At 40.4% G+C, this 21,788-nt stretch overlaps 3 protein-coding genes across 6 annotated transcripts; 1 reads left to right on the forward strand and 2 right to left on the reverse strand.

The window, feature by feature from the left end:
- Positions 1 to 2,862: 2,862 nt before the first annotated feature.
- On the reverse strand, positions 2,863 to 5,489 carry LOC142388862 (GTPase IMAP family member 4-like). Its single transcript, XM_075474431.1, has 2 exons — positions 5,288 to 5,489; positions 2,863 to 4,975 (listed from the first exon to the last, which is right to left on the reverse strand). The coding sequence occupies exons 1-2, from the start codon at positions 5,358 to 5,360 to the stop codon at positions 4,005 to 4,007; spliced, it is 1,044 nt and encodes a 347-aa protein (XP_075330546.1). The 5' UTR covers positions 5,361 to 5,489; the 3' UTR covers positions 2,863 to 4,004.
- Positions 5,490 to 8,857: 3,368 nt separating this feature from the next.
- On the forward strand, positions 8,858 to 13,049 carry yif1b (Yip1 interacting factor homolog B (S. cerevisiae)). 3 transcript variants are annotated; one of them, XM_075473562.1, is made up of 8 exons: positions 8,858 to 9,005; positions 9,911 to 10,013; positions 10,208 to 10,337; positions 10,535 to 10,639; positions 10,877 to 11,013; positions 11,244 to 11,399; positions 11,523 to 11,616; positions 11,846 to 13,049. In XM_075473562.1, the coding sequence occupies exons 1-8, from the start codon at positions 8,960 to 8,962 to the stop codon at positions 11,999 to 12,001; spliced, it is 927 nt and encodes a 308-aa protein (XP_075329677.1). In that variant the 5' UTR covers positions 8,858 to 8,959; the 3' UTR covers positions 12,002 to 13,049. The 3 variants fall into 3 exon arrangements, with proteins under 3 accessions (XP_075329677.1, XP_075329679.1, XP_075329678.1); XM_075473564.1 differs by having other exon boundaries at positions 8,858 to 8,981; XM_075473563.1 differs by having other exon boundaries at positions 8,858 to 8,996; positions 11,846 to 13,048.
- Positions 13,050 to 13,517: 468 nt separating this feature from the next.
- On the reverse strand, positions 13,518 to 21,788 carry LOC142388389 (putative E3 ubiquitin-protein ligase HERC4). 2 transcript variants are annotated; one of them, XM_075473566.1, is made up of 23 exons: positions 21,562 to 21,788; positions 20,847 to 21,003; positions 20,675 to 20,751; positions 20,177 to 20,404; positions 19,745 to 19,836; positions 19,526 to 19,653; positions 19,195 to 19,349; positions 18,871 to 18,926; positions 18,663 to 18,754; positions 18,481 to 18,540; positions 18,249 to 18,345; positions 17,949 to 18,129; positions 17,615 to 17,766; positions 17,208 to 17,327; positions 16,968 to 17,066; positions 16,687 to 16,866; positions 15,944 to 16,084; positions 15,624 to 15,790; positions 15,313 to 15,379; positions 15,135 to 15,205; positions 14,797 to 14,980; positions 14,401 to 14,503; positions 13,518 to 14,288 (listed from the first exon to the last, which is right to left on the reverse strand). In XM_075473566.1, the coding sequence occupies exons 1-23, from the start codon at positions 21,776 to 21,778 to the stop codon at positions 14,068 to 14,070; spliced, it is 3,045 nt and encodes a 1,014-aa protein (XP_075329681.1). In that variant the 5' UTR covers positions 21,779 to 21,788; the 3' UTR covers positions 13,518 to 14,067. The 2 variants fall into 2 exon arrangements, with proteins under 2 accessions (XP_075329681.1, XP_075329680.1); XM_075473565.1 differs by having other exon boundaries at positions 18,871 to 18,929.

Raw genomic sequence — 21,788 nt, forward strand, 5'->3', positions numbered from 1 at the left:
GTAGGTTATGCGCCGAGGTTCATGCTTACTCTCGCGAGGCTCTAGCTCACGAATCACGCTTCCCACATCCGCTTTCATTATACTGGTACCATTTGATAAATCAAACTTTTCCCAAAGCCAGTTGGAAGGAGAGCTACGACATCCTTGCCACTAACAAAATTGACGAGGCATTCCTCTTGCTCTCGTTTTAATTGTATAATGCTCTCCAGAGTTGAGACAACTTCATAGCTTCTAGCGTTCTTCCGTCGCCATGTTTATTTCCGCTGCGGTTGAACTACAATTATATGGACTACAATGGACTCCGCGCGTGAGTTCTGCGTCACCACTCGCAACTGTTTGCTGATTGGCAAAACACTGAGCGAACCAAGGTAGGGGGATTTGGCCAGACTATGTGCGGAGCCAAAATCTTTGGGCGGAAGTACGTAGGATGGCGTCACCAGGCTATGAGAAACCCCCATAACCCTAAAATTAAATTGGCAATAAGAAATGTTTTGACTTATCATCATGAAAAAAAGGTTAATTGCACAATGTCTGAGCCATCAGGAAAAAAGGCTCCACCTACATTTTGACCGGTTTTCTAGACGACTGATATTTCACCAGCCACCAAAGATAAAATCTCCCAGTAAAAAAAAAGGTTCAATTTGGTTCCCAAAGGCTGATGATGGCGTTTCTATTTGATCCTTTGGTTATTATTTACTAAAACGACAAACAGTGAAACAAGTGAAAAGTCTCCCTGGTGGAAGACAAAGAGCCCTGCTGTCAGAAGAAGCAAAAAGCAGGCGAGGAGAAAGACTGCTTGAAAACAAAAGAAATCAGGCATGACGGGCATTCACTTGATGGAGAAAGCTCTGGGATTTGAAAGTGTTCACACTTGACATTCAGACGGCTGGCATTATTTTTAGATGTGTGGGTAACAAAACTTGCCCACTTATTGATACAGCCGGTTTTCTTACTTTGCCTTTATCATGGCACAGAGCTGTGATGGTTTATTAGTAAATCGATAGACTCTTAGAGGCAGAGAAGATACGTCTTTCCTTTCTCCTTTTTCCAAAGGAGTGTTGATCATTTGTAGAGATGCAAATAAAGATGTAAATAAAAAAATCGCTGTGATGGAAATCCCTTTTATGAGTGAAAAAAACGGCACACACATATTTTATTTGTTTATTTCTGATGTACATGGCACTAGTAATTTTCTTTCACCATTTTATCCACAAAGTAAATAGTTACGACTTATTAACCCTAAACTGTATGAAGATAGCCTCTCACAAAGTGTTTTAAAAAAACAGGCAGTCTACATTTAGAACAAGTGTTGAACAACAGAAAATATCTGCAAATGTGTCTTGCTTTGGAAGCAACTTGACCTACAGTACCCTTCTGGCTCTTAGCGTGAATTTGCATGCAATGTTTGAGAGGTACCTTGTAAAATAAATTGTCATGTTTATATCTTCTCTTTTTTTTAAAAATCCATGGATATACTCATACATAGAGAGAAACAACAAATTTTAAAAATGATCTGATATCCACCCTCATGGTTGATATTTCTTACAAGACAATTACAGTATCTCAAAAATTCATCCAAGTAATAAAATAATTTACTTTAAGTTCAGTCGTTTCTTCTTTCACGAAATAAAATCATCATGTGACATATTAGGCTAATGCTTGTCCAGTGGCTAGTTTGAATCTCAACAAACAGTGAAAAAAACACAGCTATGTATGCATCATTTTTGACTTGTCAGTCCTTAAAGAGACCGGACCTAAAACATACCATCGAGACAAAAGGTGACAAGTACCACAGCAGTGCACAGTATGAGGAAAGTCATATACTTTTGAATATCTAAGCATACAAAGCTATTCTAGCCTATCAATATAAAAACTTAACCCATAAATGAACACGAGCTCTTTCATGCACATATACCATAATCATTGCAAAAGTCATTAGACTCAGACTTTTTCTGTCACAATTTGCATCATGATTATTTTCCTGTGGCTGTTTACGTCACTGCGTTTCTTGATATAGCTGGTATAAATTTCCCATCCTGACCTAGCATAATTCTTTCGCATTTTTCAAATTCTACACTTTTCTTCAAATGTGTAATATTCAATCTTTTTTTTTTCTAATGACCTCGTTCAGGATTGTCTTTTCATTTCCAAGCATGCCAATCATTCCAAGCATCACAGGGCACTAAGTTGTTATCTCCATTCTTGTACTGTATTCTGTGGCCTTCAGACTGATTACTACTGCTTGAGAAAACCCCTTGAGATAGTTCATGCCCTGGCCATTGTGAGGATGGTGTCTTACAGAAAAGGGAAAGAAAAGGATTTTGTATTCATGCATCCTACATGTACATGTGAGTATGTGAGTTGCGCTTGTGTGGCAGGGATGTTTTAGAGCTATGTATGGCTCTATTATGCAGGACAGTCCATTTGAACAGAGTCAGCCATGTTTCCTGAGGGCAAGTGTGCCCAGCTGTCAGAAGAGAGAGACATCAGTCAACATAAATGTGTAACAACGAGGTGAAATGTGGACTGATATATATCTACATATATATATAGATATATCTATATCTATATATACAGAGATTAATTGTTTTTACATCCTGTAATTTTACCAGTGTGCCACCACAGCTCATAAGTATGTGTTTGTGGTGCTTATTATGCACAAATGAATTTACCAGCAGCGTGTGTGTGTGTGGTTGTTTGTCTCGTTTGTCTCTGTGTGGCCCTGTGATGGACTGGCGACCTATCCAGGGTGTACCCTGCCTCTCGCCCGATGACTGCTGGGATAGACTCCAGCCCCCCTGCGACCCGACCGACGGATTCAGCTGGTATAGAAAATGGATGGATGGATGAATTTACCAGCAGTGTTCCTTTTTTTTATTCAACATAGACATTCAATATTCAATTCAAATTCATAGACAGAATTACATGTTATCACAATTGGCATTAGACATAGGCACAATGATACTTCAGTACAAAAAATTATAAGGAATGTACAGGCACAAGCACATGGACAACACAAACTATTCTCTCCAGGCCAACCCACATACCCCTTTTGTTAGTGTCTCCAAACAGTCTGGGCCCAGGTAAGTCATAAATGGCCTCCAGATTTTGTCAAACTTGTAAGGTTCCTCTTTTAAGTAAAAGCTGAGGGCCTCTAGAGGCATGAATTCCAACACCCCATTTATCCACTGTGTTACATTGGGTGACTCTTCTGACACCCACTTTAACAGAATACATCTTCTGGCACAGAAAAGCAAAATTTTTACAAGTGTCAACTTGGTGGCAGAGATATATGGGGGGTCCATACCCAGGATACAAAATAAAGGAGAGATGCCAATTGTTTTACCCACAATGACATTGATTTCCTTAAGTACATCTTCCCAAAACATATTAATGTGAGCACAATCCCATAGGCAGTGAATGTATGACCCTTCCTGAATTTTGCACTTGTTACAAAACTTTGATAGGTCCGGGTTCATTTTTTTACCAGCAATGTTTCTGCATGTGCACTTGTTCAATACAAGTCTTTCAAAGTCCTCTTCCCATTTATCTACAACATGCAGTACCAGTCAAAAGTTTGGAAACATCTACTCAGTGGGATCTACAGACGATCTACAGTAATGCTACTTTCTCTATGGCAGAACACGACAAGGCTGCTGTGCAAGAGAAACAAGGAAGTAAAATCTTAGCTTTCTCAGCAATTGTTCAGGAAGCATGCATGAGCGCATCAACCAGCAAACAGCCCTGTAATCTGAGGCTGGAGGAGTGGCAGTGAAATAAGTATGCGACCTGCGTTTGTGAAACCATTTTTTTCACTTTGTTCCATCTTGGACTTCCATGTTCCAGTGTCTTTACTTGTGAGTCTTTTGTGAGACCCTGTTGTTTTTCTTAGGTTTTCACTTTTGACAACCAAAAGTGACCAAGCCTAGACATCAAAACCACTTGGTTGAGTTTAAAAGTATCCCATTTTCCTTTGTCCAACTTTCCATTGAGCTGAATATGTTTTATTGTACAGAACACTTATTTTTCAAAGATTTTACTGCAGCTGGTGCCAAAAGTCCCACTGTAGCCCCAATGACTCCACCCACCACTGCTCCAACGCCCATACAAATTGGACCTCCAACAGCTGTTGCAGCGGCTCCGATAGCCAGACCCACTTCAGCGGATGTTACAACCATATCAGTATTAAGAAATTTGTTTTTTTTCTCTGCTTTTTCTCTTGATTTACGTTTATACTCTTTGTCGAGCCACTTAATCTTTTCTTGCAACTGTTCTCCCTCCAGTCTCTCTCTCAGTTTTTCTTCCTCTCGCTGTTTCTGTTGCATGCTGGCCTGCAGAATCTTCCTTGCTTGCTCTTGGATTGCTTTCTCTGCCTCCTGGTACATTGCATTTGTGTAAAACATTCCTCCATTATCACTGACCATGCGTCTTATCTTTGCAAGCAGCTGATGTACCTGACTGTCATCAGTGACTGTGTTTGAGAAGACGTGATACCGCTGGTTACATTTCGCAATCAAACGTCTAAGTTGTTCACATCTGCGAAAAAAATCTTCAATTTTTGTGCCTCTCAGCTGGTCACCGTGAGTGAAGAGGACCATGGAGTAAGCTCCAGCCTGGTCACCAAACACTGAGTTCAGAAGTTCAACAGTTTGCTGTTCCTCTGCTGTGAATCTTCCCAACTTGATCACGATCAGGAAAACGTGGGGTCCAGGAGCCGAGAGAGAGACGCACTCTTTTACTTTTCTTATTACCTCAGCTTCTTTGTACTTTGTATCATAAATTCCTGGTGTGTCAATCACAGCGACCCTGTGACCACCCACTACTCCTCTGGCCTTTTGACACACTGATGTCACAGAGCAGGCAGAGAAGTTTGACTGAAAAGCGTTTCGATTTAGGATGGTGTTCCCCGATGCACTCTTCCCATTTCCCGTCTTTCCAACGAGGACTATTCGAATATCCTCACCTGGAACAAAACCTACGAAATAATGCAGAAAAAGCCTTTACTTGTTGGCTGTTTTCATTTTACAGCATCCCATAATAGAGCAGAAACAGACAGTTAAAGTTAAGTCACGCACTTTCACAGACAAAGATAATCAGCACATTTTGCAAAAGGGCATACAAATATTTCATATATATATAGTTGAGTTTCTTGACTATCCAATACTTTCACTGACTAAATAAATGTGAAGCAAGTCTGTCGTTTCTGAGCTGCATGAGAGAGATAGAACAAAAGACACAAATCAAACATGTTTAAATGCTGGTAATGAAATATATCATAATACGTTACCTGAGTTTCGGTAAGGCACAATATCCACTCGAGTTGGAAATGGTTGCCTTTGCCGTGGAAAACTATAGGCCATGACTTTACAGGGTTTCCTTTAAAATCATAAAAGAAGAACGTTTTTTTCTCAGCGGGGTGCAACGGTTTATATCACCAACCTGTAGCCAGAACACTTGTCTTAAAGTGAACACTCAAGTTTGATCATATTCCATCTGGACTGACTGGATGTCTGACGTAAACGTAGATGGAGAAACAGAAAGTTTGAGTGCACGACATGCGTCTTACTGGAAAACAATTCATTGTAAGGGAAACAATGAAATCCTGAAACACGGGTTAGACAGCCGGAAGACTTTTGCTATGATGATTAACATGACAGTCTTGGTCATTTATAACAAGTTTCCCGGTACAGTTACTGTAAATTCCTTTCAACAGTAAAGCCATCAAAAAAGCAAACTAATGTTTCCAAACTGATGTGCATATGTGGAGTTAAAACTTCATAAAAGTTTTTTTTTTTGTTGTTGTTGTTGCAACAACAAAATGTGCCGTCTTACCAATCTTTTTAACTGCAGAACAGATAGTCCAACTATGACCTAATCATCATTTGTAAAGCTGAGTACATTAAAAGGGATTTGTATGGTATTTTTTCAATTGAACATGCTGGCATGCAGACTATTATTGGGTTAACACTTTCTAAACAACAACACATTAACATGAGTATTGTGCTCTTTAAATCAGGTATGCTTTACAATTAGCTTAAAGCACCAGTGTAGAAAATAGCTCATGTGACAACTGCCATATAAATGTATATATGTAAATGTGTGTGTGTTTGTGTGTATGTTTGTGTGTATATATTGTTTTAGCATTTCTAAGAAATAATTTAGGTTCTGACCTATAAAGTCAAGGAAGTGTATCACTTCCCATCAGCACAGACTGATTTACCGTCACTGCTGAATGCTGGAATGTGGCTGCGTCTGTTTCAGCAAAAGGTTTCTTTCATTGTCCCCGCAGATGAAAGCATCACAGCCACTCTGCCGTGCAGTTTATCATTTTGTTTTGTGATGAGAGACAAGGCTTTCAGTAACAGATTCATTTGCAGTTTCCAAGTTACAGTAACAGAGCATTCACACCACACCTCCTTAGACAGACATAAAACTTCATGAAAGACTGAAACCACCAGGCAATGATACTTTATCTCTCTCCTCCCTCTGGTACTGTTTATAATTGTCCAACACATAAGTCTACTAATAGCCTGTTTATGCAGTATCTCTGGTTATTTTGCGTCTTTCTTTGTATCTTCTTGACTTTTCTCTTGGAACTGTTTAGCTGATTTTTTAAAATATTTTCCTTGCTGGTTTGGATGCTGGGCTGCAGGGAGGATGTATTCTGATATCTTCTGTGCATTCTGGCACTTTTCAGATACCTGGTGTGATGAGATTCTGTACCAATGAGACAGCTGTTTACATGTGGGAGCAGTTAACTGAGCTCTCCAAAGCCCAGGTAAAGACCCCAACTCCAGGCAATTTGCAGAGAAGACACTGAAGATATGGGGCGGTAGCAAAATTGAAAGTGAGCTTGATCTTCAAAGGGGAATGTGAGATTGAAATGGATGAGCTCAGAGCACACAGCAGGATATTTGGGAATGTATCATTATGTATTTAACCAAGACATGGCTGCAGGAACATATTCCATTCTTCAATACCTCTCTTTACTCTCAGACTATACGGGTAGACAAAGACTGCAAATAGAGGAGCAATTTTAAGGAAGAGGGATGGTAGCACTGGTTAACAAGAAATTGCGTAATCCTGGATGTTATTGAAAAGAAATGTCTCTACAAGCCAGATATGGAACTGTTGGCTGAGTTCCTGTCCATGTTATCTCAGCTGTGTAACCTGCCAATGCTGCACATGACATCATCTGCTCATTTGTTGCCAAGCTAAAAACGCAACACCACAAAACTTGGATGGTGATCTCTGAGGTTTCAACCACAACTCTCTCTCTGTTACACTTGAACTTTCCAAAAGTTTGTCAGGATTTTTTCTCCTCAGTAAAGTACACTGCGCCGTGAGAATTTCTCTTTGGGGATTTATAAAAATATCCTTCCTTTCTGTTCAGTTTGTGTTTTATTTCATTGAAATTTCAAGCTAGAATTCCGTTGTATTTTATGGTATCATAACAATTTCTGACATTCTTGCTTTGTAGCTTCCAGTAAATATGGACAACGACAACTTCAGTACAACAAAGTGCAGCTGTGTGAGGAGTCATATGAAATGGAATACTACTGTAGAGGTTCTTCAGTACAGATATGTGTTGGTTTAGTTTTGTCCTTGTTTTGTTTAAGTGAAACAGGACAGAATATTAGTGATACATCTGGGCGGGAATGTGATAAATATATCTGAAATCAGGATGTTTAGAGTTTGAAATAAATAGATAACACTTAAGTCTTAGCTGACGCTCCGTCACACCGGATCTAATGTAAAACTGTGTCTCATGTGAAAACAATGGATGTTAGCATCAGAGAATGGTGCAGCGCAGTATCTGTCAGCAAAACTGAATAGATAAATAAAGACTAAATAAAGACTAAATAATGACGTTTGCGGGTTTAAATACCTAAATTCATCTATATTATATCACAGCTGAGTAAGTTGACACACCAACATCTAAAAACATCTGGCCTGCACTCCGGTCTCCGGTGGCTTTCAGCAGCAGCCTCGTGCTGTCATGTTGCCACTGTGAGTGTCAACATTCTGCCTTTCTTGTGCTCACGCCACAAGAAGGCAGTATACATCAGGGGAGATCCTAAAGCTTAAAAGAGAGAAGTTTTCTCAGTCACTCTGCACATACTTAATTTAAGAGCCAACACATAAGCTTAGGCATGATATCCAACACAGCCAGTAAATGTATAATATGGTAGACGACTGGTTATGTAATGACCTAAATAGTTAATCTAATTAGGACATGCCTTAAGGACAAAAATCAAACAGGAAGTGCCAATTTTATGTCTTCCCTCTATCTGAAACAAATAAATCATATTACTCCTACTTCAGCATTATATGTGAGCACAATTCCATGGTGTAGTGTGATCTCTGTTGTGATCTCTTTAACAGTTGTTGGATATCAGCAGTGCATGGTAACAAAACCCCCGGAACCATTTGCATACATTGTCTACATGATACAGAATTTGCACATCTTAGTTACGCTCTGAGTGAAAAATAGCAAGGATTCTCACAAGGAAGCAGGAACGCTCATTTGTTACAATTACAATAAAGATTTCTTTATGATTTATACAGTCAAAATACATTTGATAGATAAGTGAGTGTGTGACTAATTTGCATCAGACATGGACTCATAGAGAGTGTGGGACATGTGCACGTGGTATGTTAAAAATTGAAGGTACAAGAATAATGATTACATTACCGGTGATAAATGACAAAAGATCAAAAAGGGTATGGTCGACCTCGATGTCAGGATGAACGTGACACATCCACTCACTAGATGGCGGTATTTCTCTTTCCCGTTTGCTTAGCCCGTCAAACTAACAGAAGAAAAAGATAGTGTTTACTTCCGTGTAAATCTTATGAATGACTCCAACTTCCCCGGTGCCGCTTGCTAACTAGAACTGACTCCATCTGAGTAAAGTTGTTGTTTTTGACAGCTTCTGTCTCCAACGAGCCGGTTCAAATGGATTATACTGCAACTCAAAGTGGGTTCAGACAGCGTAAGTTACGTACGTACTCTTATCAATCAAGCCAGTAAAACTTGGGGGGCGCATGTATATTTAGTTCTGCTAGCTTTCTGGAAGCCAACGGATTTTGAAATGTTAGCTCGCTGCCTTCAGCCGGTTTAGGCTAAAAAAAATTACATCAGGGGACTTTTAAAGATACACACTATATGTCAAATTATATTAATTTCATGTCTAACAGTAGCCCACAGCTTCACTAAAATACGCTAATTAAAAACAGCTAAGTAATTTAACGCTGCTAACAAGCTCATTTTAAACGCCTTTATTTAGTATGGCAGACAGTTTGTTCTCCTGACATCCCTTATTTTCGTGTCTTCCCGTTTGGTGAACCGTTTGTGTGCGGTTTTATACACAACTTTAGTCGAACCTTGGATATATTTAATTATTTACGTTGTATATACGTCGTTTAGAGCTGTAAAATATTTGTCCATCACCAGAATATAAGCATGACAACCTAAAACTAACTGTCGACCAACGCAAGCTTTTCCACTAATGTGTCTGTTATTAAAACCAACACGTGTAAAAACTCTTCAGAGGCATTTGTGTTTCGCTGGTTATATGTCTTGTGTCATATCTACACCGTCGCACTTGTTAGGACTTCAGGAACGACAAGAACACAAGGTCCTAACTTGAAGGTGTTCTGGCTCTTGCAGAGGGGTTTTATCTGGTTTTGTGATAACAGTGAGATGTGATTACTGTGATCACTAGGAACTGACTTCAAATGTCTCTCAGGATGCATGCTGCTTTATTTGATCATTCACAAATTCTGCCTGCTTGATGCCTTGTCTAAAATTGCAAAAGCAATTCAAGAAATCCACTTCTTCTTGTTTTTGCCGTCTGTCCTTCTCTAATTTCTTTCTTTTTTTTTCTTTTTTTTTTTTCTCACTCAGAGCCTCATATGCGTCAGAGGAATAGTTCTGTGGACGGAACAGATGACAGCCACGTGTTTGAGGATACTAGTAGAGTTGGGCCAGGATCACATGGAGCCTTCAGGTGGGACCATGAAATAAAGCATGATAGGAGACAGACTCCTGCGCCTCATTTAAGTCAGGCTTCACATTTTGAAAACAGAACCTGTTGTGTAATATTGTACATTATTTATATCATATACTTGTAGGCGTTTATATCAATTAGACTGATGGATCATCTTAGTCTTTCGGCTAAATCTCTTTGTCTCACGTTGGCAGGAACCAGCAGGCCGGCCCTCAAACAGGAGAATTTTCTGGCCAGTCCATCCTCTCAGACCCCATGTCCAACTTGGCCATGGCATATGGCAGCTCACTGGCTTCCCAGGGGAGAGAAATGGTGGACAAGAACGTAAGACTGGGTCACGCTTGTTCACTTTAAAATTCTGCCTAGGAAAGGCCAACACGAAGTGTCTCAGAATTCTGTTTATGCCCAACGCTGCTGTTAAATGTGCTCATGCGATTTCTCAGTAAAAGCAGACTGAACGGGAAAGAACATGCAACATCAAACAATCCGTGTGCGAATGTCTTTGTGTTTGGCTGTTTCAGCTGGACAGGTTCATCCCAATCTCTAAGCTGAAATACTACTTTGCTGTGGACACGGTGTATGTGGGGAAGAAGCTTGGCCTTCTAGTTTTTCCTTATATGCACAACGTAAGTTCACCTCCACCTGTGAAGCATAAATCTTTCAGTTAGGCGCGTAATAATTGTTGTTATTATTATTAGTTGTAGTAGTATTGTACCACCCAGTAAGCATGCCACTCTGCCTGTGTTTTGAATATTGTAAAATATCGAATGCTTTGTGTTTTAACTTGACGGTATTAAATATTCAGGACTAGAGTTTGAGCAGTGCTGATTTGGTGTGTGTGTGTGCGTGTGTGTGTGTTGTAGAATTGGGAGGTGAGCTACCAGCAGGACACACCTGTGGCTCCGCGCTTTGATGTGAATGCTCCTGACCTTTACATTCCCGCCATGGGTTTCATCACATACATCCTTGTGGCTGGACTGGCTCTGGGCACACAGAACAGGTATGCACACATCAGTCAGTTTTACTGTCGAAGTGGTGTTTTTTTTTTGTTTTTGTTTTTTTGGAAAAGGCATCCAAATCTAAGGCTCTGCGATGTCTTTAGCTTTCATTATTTAGCACTTGATGTGTTTGTCGGCATTTCTGTCCTGAAGGTTTTAAGTCATCTGGAAAATGAGCGAATCTCGATAATTTCTTTGGACTTTAACGTCTTTGACTTTCTGTCCAACTTAGGTTTTCTCCAGAGCTGCTGGGAGTTCAGGCCAGCTCAGCTTTGGTGTGGTTGATCATGGAGGTCCTGGCGGTCCTGTTGTCTCTTTACCTTGTCACTGTAAACACAGACCTCACCACCATAGACCTTGTAGCCTTTTCTGGATACAAATATGTTGGGTACGTACCTATGTTGCAATTAGAATCTTGTGATATTTTTAAAAAAAATAATAAAATTTAATTTTTTTTTTTGCTCACTGAATGTCATCCTTCATCGGAAATCTGTTTTCTCTGTTTCTCCAGGATGATTGTTGGTGTGATAGCTGGACTTTTGTTCGGCAGGCCTGCGTATTATCTCTCGCTACTGTGGTGCTGTGTAGCCATCGTTGTCTTCATGGTGTGTAGAAGCCTTTTTTTTTTTTTTTACTACTCCTTTCTAATTAGGTTTAATTTATTTGTGGTTCAAGATAAGCACCGCCAAACAATGCACATGCATCCCTCTGCTGAGTGAAGCTCAAGTTACATGCGCTAACATAGACTATTCATCCTCCACAGTCAAAATAAATAAGATGTGTGTGCGGTAATGGCTGATTAAAGAAGAGCATGTTTCGCTGGTTTCTCCTCAGATCCGCACTCTGCGTCTGAAGCTGTTGTCTGAGGCGGCGGCTGAGGGGAGGCTGGTGAGAGGAGCCAGAAACCAACTCAGGATGTACCTCACCATGTCTATAGCAGCAGCCCAGCCCATCTTCATGTTCTGGCTCACCTACCATCTCATCAGATAAAAGACGCACTCGTCTGCTTGTGTAGAGGATAAACTTGGCCATCCGAAATGCTAGCTCATCCCTGGAAAAAAAACAACAAAAAAAAAACAACAACTCCATACACATATCAGAGAAGACGAACTTGGGAGGAAATATTTAGCAACACAAGGACAGATTTACAAGACTTGTGGAGCAGAACAACACGCACTACAAGACAAGTAAGACGTGAGGCATCGCTGCCTTTCCTCACACAGCACAGCCATGTTGTTAGTATTGCCTTTTTTGTTTTGTTTTTGTATGTAATTTTGTCCAAATTTGTAGCAAGTGGCTTTATATTTGTTTCTATTCTGTCTAAATTCTTTGTCAATTATGTTGTAATTTTTTTTTGTTGTAGAAATATTTATGTGTGTCTGTGAATAGCAGAAGTATTATTTTAGACGTTGCTTTGGATTGATCGTCACTGGAGGTAATTCTGAGCCGACAGAAAGCACATTGACCTCACACCCACTGTTCATTTGATAAAGCGAAGAAAGTCAAATCCAGGTTAAAAAGAGATCAGCTGGCTCCACTTGAACATTTTGACTTTCTTTTGGTTGTTAATTGATGAAATGTCTGGCATTCTGTGGAAAACTGACCTTTTGACACGGTCGGATCTGGAAACCAGGTTAACGTAACTGATCTGCAAACGTGGCTGGAAGGCGGCCATTTTAAAAGTTCAATCCTTTTGTATGTGCTTCGTTTCATTTGTGAGCTCTGCTACCTTATACCTCTTGAAAAGAGAGATCAGCTGTTAGGAACAATGACATTACAGTGCTAGCCTTGTGAAGATAGGGGAACTTAAGCTTTGGTATCTGTTATAAAAACTCAGTTTATGATTCACTGCTTTTCATATTGAAAGTGAGATGAAGGAATAAAGAAAGGGAAAGATGTCTGCTCGATAGAAACTGTTATAGTCTTCTTTGGATACTTGAAATACTGTAAATTCATGTCAGCAGTGCTTCATTGTGCTTGTGGTCTTCCGTCAGAACAAACCTTTTTTTTTCTTTTTGTGTTGCCAATGTTATTTGTTATTTCAAACCAGAGGATGATTCACATGGACTGAAATTATTTAAGACATTAAACCATAAATAAGATGCTTTTACGTTTTCCCTGAATTAAAAAAAAAAAAAGATTAAAGCCTTTATCTCAGTGACTTGAGGCACAACTGGAAGTGTTTTGATAAGTGCTCGTTTTAAACGGGAAGCATCTCTTTAACCGCCGTAACGTCCAGCCTGAGCATCTATGTACGCTGGAAGCACAAGGACAGCAGATTTAAACTCAAGCCACTGAAGTGATGTGACCCATAAATAAAGTGTGACTGATAGAGCTGCTGAGATGTGAGCAGTTTTGAGCTTGAAATTGGCTCCTTATTGTTTTCTATGGTGTGACAACTTTACTGTCAGATGTTTCCCGTGCAGAAACTATTCTGAATTATCAATAGCAACTTTTCATTCTGTGATTCAGAGAAGATTCAAATAAAAGCTCATTTTAAACCTGATTATGAACTGCAGAACATTGTTGCTGAAGAGGATGTTTATTTGGTTGGTAAGTAAGGTACAAATTACACAGAAATATATGATTCTTTTCGGGTTTTTTTTTTTTTGTTTTTGATGGTTGTTATTAATTACACAAAATATCTGGCAAAGATTAGAGCCTCTTTGATCAGCTCATCAGTCGAGTGGACTTTCTTGGATGTGTAGTGACAATCTAACAACCTTGACTGAGGGGAACAATACCTTCCACTCCACACAATGATTAAATATTTCAGGACTGCGCTACTTTACTGCAACACGGAAACTGACAAAATAACAGTAAGTTGTGAAAACGGCATCAACATTTTAAACATTATGTGTGTTTAAGCTGCAGCCGCCAACAAAGAGGGAAATTTAGCAAACACGAACAGAGTTATTCTGATCAACCAAATGACAACATGGGTATCAACACCTCAAATGATCTATGCTAAAACTTCACATGCAATATTCATATTAGAACACACGTGGCAGATTATGGAGCCAAAAAGAAGCCGTTCTTGTTTCAGCTCGTAGTGGCTATTCCTTCCAGAAGCCTCTGTTATGATTGATAGCCTGAAGAAGCCTGCTGTGCATTGTCCTCTCGGCTGGGTATCTCTTGTAGATGGGCAGCAGTAACAGAAAATGGCAGGTGAGCGATTCTGGCAAATGGCTCTCACAAGCGTCGGGCAACACGGCCACTCTCATGCTGATGTGCTCCATTCCCATGAAGGGTACCCGGTCGCAGCCTGTGAGGAACACTGCACACAATAACACAACAATAAAACGATCAGGTAAAAGTGTGACATCAGACGTTAAATCAAAAGAGAAAAACTGACGTGAAGCTTGAGTACGGTCGCACTGAATACTTACAGAGGAACTTTATCTTTTCCTCCGCTGTCAGTTTCTCAAACACTTCCCAAAAGGTAATGATGTTTGGATGGCCAGCATGGTAGTCTCCTTCATAAACTGTGTTCTGTTTGAGAAAAAGAAAACAAACACTTCAGATGCCTGAAAAGGCTTCTAATCTCAAAGGCCCTGCTGATGCTTTTACTGATTTTATTCCGGTAACTCCAACCAACATATATGAAATTTAAAGTCTCTGACCATTTAAAAACAGAATGGAGAGACAGTGCTGACGTGTTACGTTTTGTCCATACTGTGGACATTAATGTGAAGTCTTCACTGTGTAAATATAAGTAAGTACTAACATTTCTTAGGTCTTTCAAAGACTCAAAAAATCTAAATCTCTTGTGGCCTTCAGCAAACCTTCTTGAACACCTCCCAGTCGTAGTTTTCCTGGCCCACCATCACTGCTTGCAGCTCCTCCGGCTGGAAGAACTTCACCACATCTCGGTCACACACTTTGAAAAACCCTCTCTTGAATGCTTCAAACACTCCCTCCACTGATTTGTTGAAGGCATGGTTGACAACGGCATCAACATATTTGTTCCTATGAGGAGAAAAAAAAAAAAAAAAAAAAAAAACGCACACCAGACACAAAAGTCAAGAAGTGCAATGTTGTACATATTTAAACGATTAAGAGGCAGACTCTCACTACTTATAGCTGCATTTTCTACAAAAACGTTTAAGCCAATCGGAAATACCTGTTTGACCCAGTGACAAGTTTCCCAGGTTCACTTGGATCCAGCTCAACTTCCTCACCACCCCAGGTCACCTGTCACATGGCGACAGAGAACAGTTGCATTGAGACTGGAATGGCGCATGCACACACGCAGGCACTGATCATTAGAACAACCCAGACTGTCGTTTTAGTAAACCTACGGTGAAAGGAACGTCCAGGGCTTCCACCTGATCAGGGGTGCACTCCTCCAGCATGAACCTCCAAGACCTCAACACGAAATCAATGTTGAGAAAGATTAGTTCAACCTCATCACGATCTGCACGTCCTCTACAAATATGCCAGCTGAAGACCTCCAAAAATACAGCACCACCTCGCTTGCACCAGTAAAACATTTTCTCTCTTTTTATACTTTAGAATTCTTTAACCATTTGACGAAACTGGGTGCAACTTATCCAACGTAGATAACCTACTTAGAGAGCCGTTTAGTTATGCATTTTTAAATCAGTCTCACTCTGCCAGCACAGGTTCAAACTCCTTCATGTCATCCAGAGATGGTCTCACACCGAGCAGCTTCTTGAAGAGAGCTTTCGGAAAGGACAGGTGTACAATGTTTTGGTTGTAAAGAGCCAGGCCGCACACAACGCCAAACAGGAAGTATCTCTTTTCCTCCACGTTTGGCTGTTTTTTTGGGAAATAAAACGTCGTTTATCCATCATTGCACAGGGAAATGTTAAAAGTTGTCGGTAAAATGTGTCTATTAATAATACACCATCCATGCTTTCTTGTGAAAATGGCCCTTGCTTAAATTATTTGAACTATCCAAATTCTTACCCGGGGTGGGAACCAGGCCAGAGTCTGGCTCTCATTGAACATAAACATTTCAGATTCAGGGGTTATCAGCTCTTCAAACACATGAAGGAAAAAGTCCTTTTTGTTGACATTCATCACCTTCCTGTCGTCCACAAACTGCACCTAGAATAGAAAAAAAATATACACTTTTGAAATTACTGACATATATGTACATTTCCATCTGCTTTATTGATTGCATATCAACATTTCCCATCATCAATTTTCTAACAATAACACGTAGTTTTGGTGCAAATTTTCCTCTTCAGTCAAGAAAATAGACTTTTATCCATTTACCATTAGAGTAAAAGTTGTCTTGACTTTAACTTTTATCTTTTCGATGTAAGGCAAGGCAATTTTATTTGTAGAGCACAATTCGTACACAAGGCAATTCAAAGTGCTTTACAGATACATAAAATCACAAGAAGGCAATAAAATCATTCCAAAAAACATAAAAAGGAATCATTAATTAATTAATTTAAAAGTGAAGCGTGCAGATAAAATACTTTCAGGTGTCATATGCACAGCTAAATAGAACTGTTTTCTATAAGGGCCTCAAATTCAGGGCCTCAACCAGATTTACTCATTAAGTTACTTTGAACTTGTCATTCTGTGAAAAAAACATGTGAGGCTATATAGGAAGCGTGGGCTCCAGGACCTATAAGCGCTGAATTTACACTAAACCCTTGAACACAAAAGCAGGCAAACTTTTTTTATGTCGTGTTTACCAAAAGCTCCTTCATGAAGGCGGAATGGTCGGCTGCACCCAGCTGTCTGAAGGAGTCCTCAATCAAGTGAGTTCGTCTCAGAGTTAGCTGGAAGACCGGGGCACTGGTTTCGTCTATGACTTCTTCAAACAACTCCCGAGGGAACCCAGGAGGTATTTCGTGAGCCATTTGATGAGCTGACTGTCATTACAAAACCCTCTCTTATGAAGAAATCTTGACAGTGAGTGAGATATTGGCGGCACGATGTCTTTGAATAATCAAATTTCTAACACATAACTTACCTTTATTACGTGTGCAAAGATGTTAAACACTGCAGTCTTGCAAAGCAAACTGAAAACGAATGGGTAGCGGCAGAAGATGACAGGTGTGTTCTTGTCATCCTGTAAGAAAACAATCATAGTAAAAAAAAAAGAAAACTGAGCAAGAATTTATTTCAGCAGGGGACAGTGACCAAAATTAAAACCTATTCAGAAAAAAGAAGCAGGTTTGAATACTGTGTGTATCACGCTGCCTGCTTTTACCTCAATTTGAGAGCACGCAAACCAAAGAGCGACGTCCTGGAATGGCACAACAGCGCGGTCAATTTCCTCGACATAAAAGGTGCTCAGTGGGACTTTGTAGGATTTTCCAGACTTGTTTGCCTAGAAAGAAGTCGTTTAAAGAACAAAAATCAGAAACGGCATCTCCTCTAATGCTTCATTTCACTTAACAATGTCTAAACAAAGATTTTTGGGACTTTGCACACGTTTTTGCCCCGTCAAACACAACTTGCAGTGCAATCGGTCGGTTAACTTATGTCCACCGGTCAAATTTGCTGATCAGTTATAAAAAAATTTAAAAAAGACACAGCGTATAATTCAGAATTTCGCCCATAATTTAAAGAGGTAGTAAACCCGTTAATGGCTGAGATGAATCTTTCAGCACTGACTTTAAACAGCAGCTTCAGGGCTTCCAGCAGGTATCGGACCCCCGGGTTGTGAGTCTGTAGGAGGCCGTTCTTTAACATGAAGGCCAGGGCATTTTTGAAGACCATGATGTGTTTCAGCAGTATGGAAGCAGGAAGGGACGCCCACCAGCTTTCTGCAGGAAAAAAAAGGCATTCACTATCAACAAAAAAATGTTATGCATTTATTTATAAACTGTGTACACACACATATATATATATATACACATACACATATATATATAGAACATACTTTTTAAAATTCAACTTGTGGTAAAATATCGAGACAAAAGGTCAAATTTCTTCTAGTATTTTTTACTTAGTGTTGCTAGAGTCTTCTCCCTGAGATCCGCGATAGTAAGTGCCAGATGCATAACACCATTCATGACATGAGAGTCCTCTCTCAGAAGTGGGCACGTCAGCAGAATCAGAAGGATCTCTGGAGATTTTAAGGCAGTTCTCGAGGCAACGAGCAACTCAAGCAGGGGTTTTAGATTCACCTACATGGAAAGAGGCTCCCGTCAGATCACACAGCAATGTTTCCACATGTGTCTGAAATGTTACTGTACCAAATATATGTCGTCAAAATTCAGTCAATTTGTGATTTATGATTCTTAACTGATTGTGTGATCCATGGGACTGCTAACAGCTGGTCGAAAGCTTGATTGGCAGCCTCGAGGTCCACCGTTAAGGCACCGGCTTCCAGTGGAGGCCCACTGAAATCAAAGGCAAAAAAGTGTTCAAACAAAGAAATTGCAGGCAGTAGAGAACAAGGAATTCTATAATTTATATCCCTAACACTTAAACAGTGGAAAGAAAGCTAATAAAAATTTAAAAAAACATTGACTTACTCGGCTTTTGTGAAACTTGCGACAAGACTTGAACTTGTCCAAAACATTGATTCTATTTCTCTGTTGCACAAAGAGGAAAACTTATTGGGAGAACATTGGAAACACTGAATGAAAATATAATATTTCTCACACTTAAAATGTAAACATAACTACAAAAACATTTCAGCGCAGTGAAAAATCACCTTCTCGCCTCCGCGTTGCTGTGTTCCATTGAAAGCCATTTCTGCAGTTTGGTGTGATCGAGCCGCCCGATTATCTGTCCATGATCCGAGTTCTAAAAAGAAGTCAGAAGACAGAGGGCCGTAAAACTTTGTATTTCTGTCTTTTTCCTTCCGTTTGGAGGGGCTAACATCGGTAGTAACTACGAGTTTTAAATGGTTTTCACGTTACCTTTTCAGTTGAAGAGTAAGTGAAGCTTGAATTCCAGCCAGCTGATATTTTCAAGTCTGCTTCAGCAAATAATGGCGAAAATGGGAAATCTTATGAAAAACTTTAGCTATTAAAGTAAATCAGCCTATACAAGATTAAGAGAGTAACTGATCACATCTTAGTCTGACGTGGCAAACTGCCTAAGAATAAAACAATCATGGAGTCAAAAGGTCCCATCACAGTCTCCTCTAATTTCTCAGGTGGAAATACTTCTCAGATCAAATAAACCACCTCATTTGATGCATTTACTTTCGCCCTCACTGCCCGGTGCCAATGCATACATACCACTTGGTATGGCTGCTGCACCGTCAGAGGTCCACGGAAGTTGAACAAGGGTGGGTGACAGACTCCCATCTGTCCGTCCAGTCCCTATTTGACCTTTTTCCCCACTGCCAAAAGCCCACAACTGGCCCGAGGATGTCAAAACCAGAGTGTGACACCTGGGAGGCCAGAACCACGTCTTACAATTCCAAAGAATATTCACTAAGACAGAGTATGCCACAACATAATGGCATTTTCTCTAAAATAATCCTTAAAAAGCGACTCTAAATAAGATACTATTATGTCAACACTACCTAAAATGATCTTATAATGAAGCACAAGTTGTAGTTTTTACCTGCCACATGCTACCTGGGATGCGGACCCATCCAACCCGTCAACCTGTCTGGGCATCACTTCATTGTTGGAGGAGTTGTGACCAAGCTGACCGTTGCTTCCTTCTCCAAAAGTGAAAACTTTGCCATCCTAGAAATCCCAGAGTCATAGTAACACCTTAGACCAATTATCCTGACAGCAAGATATCTAATCACCGGGTGAAATTAGGGGATTTTGTCACCTTTGTCAACACAGCCGTGTGTGACTCTCCGCAGCTGATGGAGGAGACACCCAGAGGTCTGAGAGCAGGCACCATGCAGATGTTAAACCGGCCTGTTGAAAATCAAAAGAAATTTAAAGAAAGACAAAAGACAATTTAAAGAAAGACAAAATAACACAGTGACCCTTATTCGAGTACAACTGAGTGTATTTTAAAAGGGAGTTTAGTGTCAGGTTAGCTATACTTTGAGTCTCATGCACATCGCTGCTGCACTGGCACCAAAATTATGCATCTGAACTACTTAAAAATAGCTCTCTGAGCAACACTTGCTCAGAGAGCAGGTACATGCAACTCCCCACAGAAAGGCCTTTGCCGAGATTCACAGCAGGAACCTTCTTACTCTGAGCCATCAGTGCCTGACCATGCAGACTGAGAAAGATTAAATCACTCCACCTTTTTCATCCACCCTGTTGAGCCCCAGCTGGCCTGATTTATTGGCCCCACAGCAGTACACCAGGCTGGAGAGCGTGAGAAACAGGGTATGGGACCCTCCTGCTGAAATCTTGGTGACTGCGACTCCGGTGAGGGCGCACACCAGGACGGGTTTGTGCTGCAGTGCCACGTCCCTCCCCAGGCCCAGCTGACCGTGGCTGTTCGAACCCCATGAGAAGACATCTCCTCCTGGAAAGTCGCAGGAAGTGCAGAAAAAAATGACAATACTTTTATCTCATCAAAGATATAATAAGTTCATCTTTCTTACTCAACAAGGTAAATCTCACTGATGAACTTAATCAAATCTGTGTCATTCAGAAATGTAGTTCCTCAACAATTATACATGTGAACCTTTATGTCTATTAAGAAAAATAAGAGCTCTTCTCTACTACTGACAATGGAGTTGCCTTGTTTCCATATAAAGAAAAAGCTGTGGTGTTGCTGTGTTTATTGTCTCACCTTTGGTCAGTGCCAGGGAATGGAAGTTTCCACAAGCAACCTGAATTATTCCTATGGGCAGCGGTATGGGCACCCGGCTGCATGGTGACATGGAGACAATAATAATTCAAAAACATTTTAAAAACAGTGTGTGTGTGTATATACTATTCTACTCCATACACTGAAGGCTTGCCTTGGTCTGTAAGTGACGCAGTGTGGCTTGGGAAACACCCCGAGCTGCCCATCATCCCCTGCACCCCAGGAGAACACGTGTCCAGAGGCACACAAAGCCAAACAATGGTCCTGACCACAAGCCATCGCCACCACATCACCCAGCCCCTCCACACGGCCTTTTGCAGGACAGCAGACGGAGAGTCGAGCACAAACATATCAGAAAGTCAACAGGATGCAAAGTGGAATTCTGCTTGCTTAAAAAAAAAAAAAAAAATTGACAAAAGTCTTCATTGAAATAGTTTTGAGTCTATTATAGTATGAAACTGTAACAAAAGGTTTTATTTGCATGTTTAGCTGGTGTTTGTTGTTGGCAAACTCAACATTAAAACTGAACAAATAGATAAGGAAGCCCTTCCCTGAATGCCAAGTTTCACACCTGCGCACGTCACTCTTATAGTTAACTTTCGTTGCCTGGACGAAAAAGGATGAAACGAAACTGAAACTTAACGGAGTAAATTAACCTGCGCAACAATATGTTAGTCAGAGTCAGAGGTGACTCATAGCTCTCAGTGAATGAAAAACAAACAAACAAACAAACAAACAAGGAACACACACACACACACACACACACACATACATAAATATATACGGTATACATAGTACTTACGTTCAGTCTAAGAGTACTTGTAAAGTTATTTCTTTTATTAAAAATAAACATAGTAAACCTTACTCACCAAGCAGTTTTCCATTGTTATTACTTTTGCGTCCAAGTTGTCCACTTGAGTTGTGTCCACATGATAAAACGTCTCCCTCTGCATTCAGGAATAAAGTGTGGCGCTCTCCGCAGCAGATGCTGGCTGTCCCACCGGGGACAGTCCAGCTCACTGGGCTCAGCGCTGCCTGTGGACCGAACTGTCCACTGGAGCTGTCTCCCCAACACAACAACTTCATGTCTCCAAAT

The sequence above is a fragment of the Odontesthes bonariensis genome, chromosome 9 (genome assembly GCF_027942865.1).
Source record: "Odontesthes bonariensis isolate fOdoBon6 chromosome 9, fOdoBon6.hap1, whole genome shotgun sequence".
NCBI classification, from domain to species: Eukaryota; Metazoa; Chordata; class Actinopteri; order Atheriniformes; family Atherinopsidae; genus Odontesthes; species Odontesthes bonariensis.

Coding starts and splice junctions, on each gene's coding strand:
- LOC142388862 (XM_075474431.1), bottom strand. CDS start 5,360: ATGGCCTATAGTTTTCCACGGCAAAGGCAACCATTTCCAACTCGAGTG. Junction 4,976..5,287: donor TGTGCCTTACCGAAACTCAG/GTAACGTATTAT, acceptor ATTATTTCGTAG/GTTTTGTTCCAGGTGAGGAT.
- yif1b (XM_075473562.1), top strand. CDS start 8,960: ATGGATTATACTGCAACTCAAAGTGGGTTCAGACAGCGTAAGTTAC. Junction 11,400..11,522: donor TCTGGATACAAATATGTTGG/GTACGTACCTAT, acceptor CTGTTTCTCCAG/GATGATTGTTGGTGTGATAG. Junction 11,617..11,845: donor TAGCCATCGTTGTCTTCATG/GTGTGTAGAAGC, acceptor GTTTCTCCTCAG/ATCCGCACTCTGCGTCTGAA.
- LOC142388389 (XM_075473565.1), bottom strand. CDS start 21,778: ATGAAGTTGTTGTGTTGGGGAGACAGCTCCAGTGGACAGTTCGGTCCA. Junction 20,752..20,846: donor TGCGTCACTTACAGACCAAG/GCAAGCCTTCAG, acceptor GTCACCATGCAG/CCGGGTGCCCATACCGCTGC. Junction 14,981..15,134: donor CTTGTCACTGGGTCAAACAG/GTATTTCCGATT, acceptor TTCTCCTCATAG/GAACAAATATGTTGATGCCG.